The following is a 9,182-nucleotide window of genomic DNA, read 5'->3' on the forward strand; positions in this document are numbered from 1 at the left end:
GTCATCTAGCATTACTGAGTTATAATTTCTCCTCAGTAAGGAGTATGTTAATGTGAAGCAGTTGTTGGGATGGGGACAATTCTTACCTGCTTTGTGGTGTCATTACAAATTGTGTGCCAGTTAGTTATTTAAAACAATGCCACCCTTGTTACAAGATGCGTAGATATTATTTCGAAAATTAATGAGTTCCTACAAAATATTGTCAAGTTTGTCCCTAAATGTGCTTGAATAATTTATTGCAAGGCATCCTAACATGGGAAATATATACCGCGGGAAAACAGCCCTACCCTTCCGTCAGTAACACAGATGTAGTTCAAAAGGTTTGTACCTGATTTTCTATGTTATTTCATAATCAGCCTAAGCTGAAGGGAACTCCATCTGTTCAAACATATTTGTGTATTTAATGATCAAGTGGGAGGACCGGACGGGAAAACATTAGAGATCATGATGAATGCATTGTGTACAGGTCCTTACGTCATGACAAAGCGGAACTTCTTTCTTTTAGCTCGCATTTCTCAGCTTTTTACGGTTCTGCTTGCGTTATCGTGTACAGCCCTATAAAGTATAGGGATTTTTCAATAGAAGCTTGAAAGGGGAGGGAGGGAGGGGGGGACCACACAAGCGCACAAGTTATTTGATAAAGTTGATAACCAAATTTTTTTAAGGTGCTTTTGGTGTATGACAATGGTGACTCCGCTTGTGAACAAAGCGTGGAAATGTCCCTCCTGTTAGCATGTCAGTATTTTGTGTTGAGTCAGACCCAAATTTACAAGAGAAACAATCTTTCAGGAACCGCCAAATCCATACCCTAATCCATACAAAGAGGACGTTCGTTGCATTTTTTTCTTCAAGTGCTTAAAAAGTGTCCAGATGGTAATCTTTCATTAAATGTGTTTCGTTATATTACTCCCCATTTGGTAAAATGTGTCGTGAATTAGAGAACTTCACCTTCCGATTTGAGGTACTTTAATTTGTGGTTGAATTTCTTTCTAGGTCATTAATGGTTATCGTCTGCAGAAACCCCATAGGTGTCCTGATGAGATGTACAAAATAGTAGAACGATGCTGGAACGCGGTACAGTCTCCTCGTTATTCTTTTTAACCTCTACACCCCACTTTTCATCGCTTCAAGAACTGATATACCATCAACGGGATGTTTTATTACATAGTAGTACTTAACAGCAAAGTTTTCTTTATCAACTGTTATTACTCCACTGTCACTCTATTTTATCATATTGGGGCACTGAAACGCGCAAAACATATACGCCTTGTTCGATGGTTTAACATTTAATTCGTCCGGACATTTTGCATGTTGCGTGGTGTCTTTCCAAGCCACGTAAGCGCCAGGAAAAATCGTAGAAATGAGTAAAATGTCCGCTCGTATTAGATGTTAAATTATCTAATAAAGGATTTGATACTCCACTATTATTTAATTTTCTTTTATTATAACTTTTTGTTTGCGAAATACTTCCTACGGTCTCATCTTTCCGATCGCACAAAGCATGCGCGAAGGACGAAAACAAAACAAACGAAACCGTAAGAGTTGTATTTGTTACGTTATATAACATATAACGTTATATATATATATATAAGTTTGGATCGTTTAGTTCGGATTATTTTGTTGCTCAGCTTTCCATCCGTATTTTCGCCCTGTTCTACAGTGTAATACTGTCGCATATTCGCGCGTTCTTATGCCCTAATATGGTAAACTGGCGTAGTAATGGAATTATAATAATGCTGTAACTTACTTGAAATGTTACTTTATATCATAGGAACCGGAGCAGAGACCTTCCTTTGGAGCAGTATACAAAAACATTGTAGACTTTGTGGGGGAAGATTACGATGAAACTGTTGACTGAGGTAGAACCTTGGCGATTTAAGAAATTAATGGCACTAATGCTAAGTGGAAATTAGACTCTGTCAAGTGTTCTTGATAAGTGACCTGAGGTGAAATCTAAAAGTCAGGTTTTGTATTGAACTAGTAGGTATCTATGTATCAAATCCCAACAAACTTTCCTTTCGAATATATGATGTTTACTCAGTTTTTTCACTTTGATTGAAGTTATGTTTTACCCCTCAGTTCTACTGTTTTGTTGCGATTAAAATAAATTGAAATACATACATATATATATATATATATATATATATATATATATATATATATATATATATATATATACATATATATGATATGATACATATGTAGTTTTTAAAAATGGAGAATTTAAACTCGAGTTTCACTCATTAAGTTATCGTCAGATTGAAGTTTTCTTAGCGAGCAGAATTGTACGTGAAAGTTTCAAATTTCAAATTTAGTTGCGGTTTGAAAATAAGCAGTTACAATAACGCTCATGAGAGAAACAACATTAATTAGTTTGCAGTTCCTAACTTTCCCAGTGTTTCTGTCACGAGTTCCTCATAATGTGAACAAATTCTTTGTAGAAAACGTTTCCAACTTAGATGGGATGATAATTTTAAAAAAGGAGAATAATGTGCAGAAGGTTTTTTTATCTTTTTTTTTTGTAATGTCAAATGATTTTTATACAGAACAATTTTAGACGAGTCACTAGACGGTAGGATTTTGAGGAATCATTCCCTCTGGGAATTTTTGTATTTTGGAGAAGGAAACTTCCGATGAAATTCTTGAAACTAAACAATTAGTATGTGTTCCGCATAACCTCTATCAATTCAATAGTTGTGAAGAGACCTACGCCAGTTACTGACGCAGAGAACGTGGCTGAGTTGGGTAACCAAACATAATTATTGTTTAATAATTTAGACCTATTTTGAAATAAAAAAGAATTTTTTAATGCTTTACACTTCTGGAGATTTTGATTATTTAACAATGATGATCAAATGGTTAGTGCCTCATGTGAAACTCACATAAAGATATCCCTAATTACTACAAAGGCACATTTAGGTTACTGTAGGTCTTTAGGGGTGTGTGCCAGAAAATCGTTCGCATTCGCGTTGCTTTTATCAGAATCTCTGATAACCTTGAGTACATATTACCGTAAAGCTGATAAAATTCACGATTAAGTCAGTTCGAGTGAGTAGCTGCAGGTGGAGAGGTCCACATTGAAAACAAAATTTTATTAAAAGGAAGCGTGTGTGACCATACATTCAACTTTTTTCCCCTGAGTTTCTCACATTTTCGTACTATTCAGGAATAATCGTATTCGTATTTTCTAATCAGCCTATCGCTGACCCGGCCAGTCACAAATCCCTTACCCGACTATCCCCTGAAATGAGCTCCACACCTATTCCATTATTACAAATAATTTTTTAGAAAAAGATTTGGGTCGATGTTAAGGACGTGCAAAATTAACCAGGTTTGATAACTTGAATTACCTACCTTCGGGTACGCACGCACAACCTGATAAACGGAGCAGTGTTACACTATTAATTCACTCAGAGTTTGCGAATCCATTCAAATATGAAGCTAGAGTTTTTTAGCCCATAACGATTTACAAGCTACTACACCATCAAAGCAGTTTCATGGCGTTTATCCGAAACAGAGGCTTCGGACTCTTAAGGCTCCAAACAAGACTAACCAGTTGAAATTCGTAGAAAATGCCCATGTTTCTATAATTACGTGGTCATATGAGGAAGTGTGGTCCATCCGACCCGAAGGGAAAGAGCAGAGACGTAGGGGAAAGCAGCAGCGAAGCGAGAAACCAGTATCGATCTACCGGCGATCCCGAAAAAAACAAACGTGACTATTACCCCGTTCACACCAGCAAAACATGTTTTGTTAAACTGGTTTTCATTGAATGAAAATTATAAACAGAGAACTGAAAAACTTGATTTTCCATTGGATTCAAGTACTTGCTAACTTGCATTTCCAATGTGCTACATTCAAGTCAAAAATATTCGGTTAAATAGTTTCTATGAAGAAAAAAAAAATTAAACTGTGTTTAACAAAACAACTTTTAAAACATGTTTGAGCTTTGGTGTGAATGGGGCATATGACTATGACCGATACTGGTAGTCTAACTGTCATGAAGCATATATCATCTGATATGTACCTCTTGTCAGTGTTTGCTGCGAAAGCGATCTTATTTATAATCTGAGTGAACATTTCATTCTTTTTCGAGTCATACAGTTCATCTAACGAAGTTGAACTTCTTCTGTCCAGAAAGTATTCTTGACGTCTTTGAAACGAGGTGAGTCACCTGCATGTGAACTGCCATAAGATTCTCATCGAAGATTTTGGTGACCGATTGCCTGTTCTGTCTGATAAATCTCATGACCACTTTATTCCGTATATTCTCCATTGTCTTTCCAAATACTGAGATGCCTTTCATAAGCCTGTAGAAGTCTTTTTCAAAATCTGATTTGGCACCAGTTCTGAGTTTTGTGTTCAAGTCGATGTAAGGTTTTAACCGGGCATATGGTTTGAGCTTGAATTCTCGATGAATCATCTTAAACTTCATCCCAAAATGTGTGTAATTCTTCAAGTTTCTCGAGTGAAGCACACACTTCTCTTTAAAATGAAAGTTCGGGATGAGCTTTTCAACTCTGTCAGTAATCAATCTCTTAGGAGCTAATAGATAGTCATTGTGAAGACTAGATGAAGATGGTCAGGATATTCAAGATCAACTTACAAGCATAAATCCAACGTCCGAGTCAGGATCTGCAAAGTCTTTCCAATTCTCAAGTTCTGCGGGAGCATCCATCCATTCGAGATAAAGAGGTCGAAAGTTTTTACTCATTCTCTATCAGTGCAGATCCTTTGCATCGAGTTAAGTGATGAAAGTGCTTTCTTCCTCAGGGTTGAAGTCTTTCATATACTTAGTATTCGCCTTTGCATGTCTCTTTGAAATCATTGAAACTCCTCTTGGATTCTTTTTTCAAACATCAAAATCCCCATGTCAGGGTCTGTTAGAAGATAGAGAAATACTCCCGTCTTCTTAAGAGCTATATCCTAAGCCAAACTGATGCTGTGAAATACCATGCTAAATAGAGCTTTTAGTTTTTCATGCAAACCTTTCTGAAGTTTTGAAAAACATCTGCGAGGGTAAGAATATCAGTCTTGAGGTAAACATCGTGGTGGCGTGCCATCGTTTGCATCCAAATTTCTTCCAAACCTCTTGAGCGTGTTTGTAGTCTTCGTCAGTGATGCGTTCATTATTAAGCTTTGAAAAGAACTCTTCCTTTGGTGGCAGGTGTGTGGCTTCCATCTTCTTGAGTGACTCAAATTAATCATATGGAAACACTCCTTTCCTCGACATCTTATTTACGTTATCAATGTACTTGTTGAGGTGACAAATGTCATCTTTGTGGAGATTAGAAACGAGGGTGGCGGAAAGATGGCTGCATGAATCTGAGGCTGTCAAATTTCACATATCAATCGACTTCACTTCTCCATCTTTTCCAATCTTACTAAATCTGTCAACAACTATCTTTGTAAAAGATATGTAGTTTTCTTCAGTTTTCGCTATGCAGAAATATGTCTTTGTGGTTTTGACGCTTCTTGTCCACTAGTTTTTCAACTATTCCGATATCGAACCCGATGGTTTTCTTGATTTCATCTAAACAACCTTTCAGAAGTTCGTCTTTTCCTTCTTCAACGTCGTCTTTATGTATTACGAGACCATCAAAAACAAGGCTTGCTATCTTACGTTATTTTTCTCAAAACATTTGCACATGATAAGTGATTGATTTTGAAGATCACACATGATGTGATTCACAACTGATCCTCTTATATTATGATAATTCTCTCCCTTTGTTTCCTTCGCCTTTGAAACTAACTATGGGTTGAATTTTATCATTTTCGTTTCAATTTTTTTCATCTCTCTCGTGTATTTGATGAACCAATCGGGATCAGTTTTCTTCTCCACTCTCTGTCTTCCATTTACATTAGTAAATGGAAGACAGGGAGTGGAGAAGAAAACTTATAGCTTATAGCTTATAGCTTAGCTTATAGCTTATAGTTCTTTCTTTGCATCTCTTTCCTCATTCGAAAATTCTCCATAAATGATTTCAGCATCTCTTCGTGATTCTCTAGGTAATCATTCAACATCGGAGCCAACAATCGTGGATTTCCTTGTTTCTTGTGAAATTGTGTCTCACCTTCCTTCTTACTCCTTGAAGTGATGAACAATCAGAAAAACATCTTCTTTTCCTCTTTTTTGTTTGTGACTGTGTGTTCTCCTTTTTCATTGAGCCCTCCAAGATATAGTTTTAATCTTGTTATTTCTCCTCCATAATCCTAAACTTTTACCTATCAAAGTTTTTTAATTCTCAATGATGTATTGAGCTTTTCTTTGTCTACTTTCTCTGGTAATCTAATTTTTCTCTCCTCAGGTTTTCTCGATCCCAACTCCTGTTCGATATCATAATGTTCGCCAAGTTTCTTGATGTGAGCATTATAACTCAACAGGTTATGAAAGATGACAGGAATTGTTATGGGCCTTGAATTTTAGATCACAACGGTTGTGGGCCGCAGCTGGCAATCTTTCGACTCGACGGCGACTCTCAAAGCAAATTTCGTAACGGGCGCTTTACGAAGGTCTGCTTCGTTACCGGATGTCTTCACGCAATCTACCTGCGAGTATTTTGCTCATAAAAAACAAGATTAAAGTCTTCGTTTGATAGATGTTATGCCTGAATCATCTTCGTTGCCGGCCAACAACAGTCATGGCAGGAATGACTCCAACTTAAAGCATAGTACTTTCGAGAGAAAGGACGAGATGGTGCCTCTAACTGAGAAAGAAATTAGGAGTCTAACCATTCCAGCACTGAAAGACGAACTTGCTAAAAGGAATTTATCAAAAAAGGGAAACAAACAAACTTTGGTCTCCCGATTGAAGTCATCTTTTCAAAGTACCCGCCAGAAAACGAGTGCAGTTTCTGATCAAACGGATACTTCGCTACTGTATAAGGCAAGAGACGAAACCAACAACTTAGAGAATTTCCCATGCTTACCACTTCTATTAGATTTACAGAATGAAGTGAAAGAGCTAATTCTTCGCGGCAAATTTTGCCTAACCTGACTTTTAATTGTGAGCTGACAAAGCTTCAAGATGAGAACAACGCCTTAAAACAGAGACTTCACGACGTGGAAGACCCCTACTACTCTTTACAGTGGGGGGGGACAGGGGGGTCAGAGTCTCCCGCTACCCGTACCACGTTCTCCCGCCTCCCGTACTTTTGTGCCCCTTTGCCTCCCGACTCCCGCCCTTCATTGTGTTGCTCCCGTCTTCAGGTTAATCAAGAGGATCAGAGACCTGGGTTTAACTTTCAAACTGTGCCGAAACTTAACATTCTTTTTCATTTCCTGGCCTTTGTTTGGCAGGGGGGTCGTTGGTTCCCGATGAAAGTTACTACAGGTCAGTTTTCTTAATTAAACTAAGTTTCACTAACCGGGTTATCACAGTTTGACCGTCGCTTCTGACATCTCGTTATAGAGACGAAAGTTTCAGTTCACTGTTTAAAGTAATAGCTATTACTATTTCAAAATAAAATTTTAAAAAAAACAAGAGGCAGAGGTAATGTTTAGAGTTTGCTTCTCCTGTATCCGTGCTTGCTTTCCCTTTTTGACGTAAGTAACTAGTCGTAGCGAGTACATCAATTGTTGAACCGTTTGCATTTTGAGCGTTCAGTTTAAGTGCTGGTGAAGCATGATTGAACATTCTTGTTCGACTGATTATCAGATTTGTTCGATAGGTTGAAATCTTCTTTAAACCTCTGCAGAAAGTTTTAAGGTTAGAAGAAGTCTTCCATGCCGCGCCGGGAAGACCACACTGAACTCTTGCAACTCCAAATTTTGATTAGAGCCTCTTCTTCCGCCGAGTCAAGATAACTTCTCGATTTTCTTCAGTTTCATCTGTTTTCAAATCACATTCGCCTCGACAGTCTGAAAGCATCTTGCGAATGTTTCTTCAGAGAGTTCGAAGCGCCAGTTTAATAATCGAGTGAAAATTGGGGCTGACAAGCCGGCTCACACGGCTCCAAAGGATGTCGGTTTTCTTGCCTTCGTTATAATTTTGCTCTCACGAGTATGTCTTTGAGTGGACGCCCCTTTCTGTATGATACTTTAAGTCGTTCCAGAGCGGGCGGTGTCTGGTATCGAGAGGTTGAAATCTTTTTTAAACTCCTGCAGAGAATTTTAATGTTAGAAGAAGTCTTCTATGCGCCGGGAAGGCTGCCCTGACCTCTTCCTTCCCCCAAATTTTGGTTATATATTTTCGTCCAAAGCAATGCCCAGAAACAAAAAGAGAGAGCGTCAATTGCCAGTTGGGGGAAAGATGTCAGCCCGTAATTCTACTGACATTGCGCCTCAAAGAATAATAACGAGCGGACCACTCTCATCGTTGGTGACTCCATAATAAAGAATGTTCAGGGAATGAAACTAGCCTACACTGTGGGACATCGGGTTGTTGTCAAGCCGTTCCCTGGAGCCACAATTGGCGACATGCGTTCGCATGTTGTTCCTACAATTGATAAGTCTCTTGACCAAATTTGTCGACATGTGGGCACCAACGATCTGAAATCATCTACACCGAGTGATGTGGTAGATGCTATTATAGACTTGGCCAGAGGGGTTGAGAATGCTTACGAGTCTCAAATAGTTATATCTGAACTAACTGCAAGGAATGATGATTACTGCGACGCCGTCAAAGCGGTAAACAAAGGTCTAAAACAATTTTGCCAACAAAATAACTGAAACTCATCAGCCATGCTAACATCAGTTCAAAAGGACTTAACAAAGGTGAACTGCACTTAAACAGGGAAGGTAACAAACTATTGCAAAAGAACTTTGTAAATTTTATGAGATCTGATTGATTTCTAATTCCATGAATGTCGATTATCCTCTAGTTTCTCAAACGTTGCCAGACTTTTCACACAACGAAGCTGACTCAGGTAGTTCGGTTCCTTCCAATATGTCTAAATTTTCTACCAGCTAAACGTGGTTTCAAAATGGCCTTTTTGAACATTAACAGTCTCGTCAAACATGTTGACGAACTTCATTTAAATATATAACGAAATTTTTAATATACGAATCCATTTAACAAATCAAGATGAGAATTCGAACAACAGAGAAAGAGGGACGAGATGAAGAGTGAGAAGTGTAAGATGTATGGGGTGACTCTGATAAGAATGAATAAGTTGCCAGTAATCGGATTTCTTTGCTATGCGCAAAGGGCTCTGGGATCGGAACGAGACAAACGACGCAAA

The 9,182-nt window shown here is 38.2% G+C and overlaps 1 protein-coding gene and 1 pseudogene across 4 annotated transcripts in view; both read left to right on the forward strand.

Annotated features, from left to right (window-relative positions):
- Positions 1-2,816, forward strand: part of LOC113672276 (tyrosine-protein kinase Tec) — a 33,401-nt gene extending 30,585 nt beyond the window's left edge. For all 4 annotated transcript variants that reach the window (XM_089192023.1, XM_027188554.2, XM_089192025.1 and 1 more), the window contains 3 exons: positions 244-320; positions 994-1,074; positions 1,772-2,816. In XM_089192023.1, coding sequence (XP_089048149.1) covers positions 244-320; positions 994-1,074; positions 1,772-1,858 — 245 coding nt within the window. In that variant the 3' untranslated portion in view covers positions 1,859-2,816. The remainder of the gene's footprint in view (positions 1-243; positions 321-993; positions 1,075-1,771) is intronic.
- Positions 2,817-6,604: 3,788 nt separating this feature from the next.
- LOC149035424 (uncharacterized) lies at positions 6,605-8,789 on the forward strand (annotated as a pseudogene).
- The last annotated feature ends 393 nt before the right edge of the window (positions 8,790-9,182 follow it).

This window comes from Pocillopora damicornis, chromosome 13 (assembly GCF_964200805.1).
Source record: "Pocillopora damicornis chromosome 13, jaPocDami1.2, whole genome shotgun sequence".
In the NCBI taxonomy this organism is placed as follows: Eukaryota; Metazoa; Cnidaria; class Anthozoa; order Scleractinia; family Pocilloporidae; genus Pocillopora; species Pocillopora damicornis.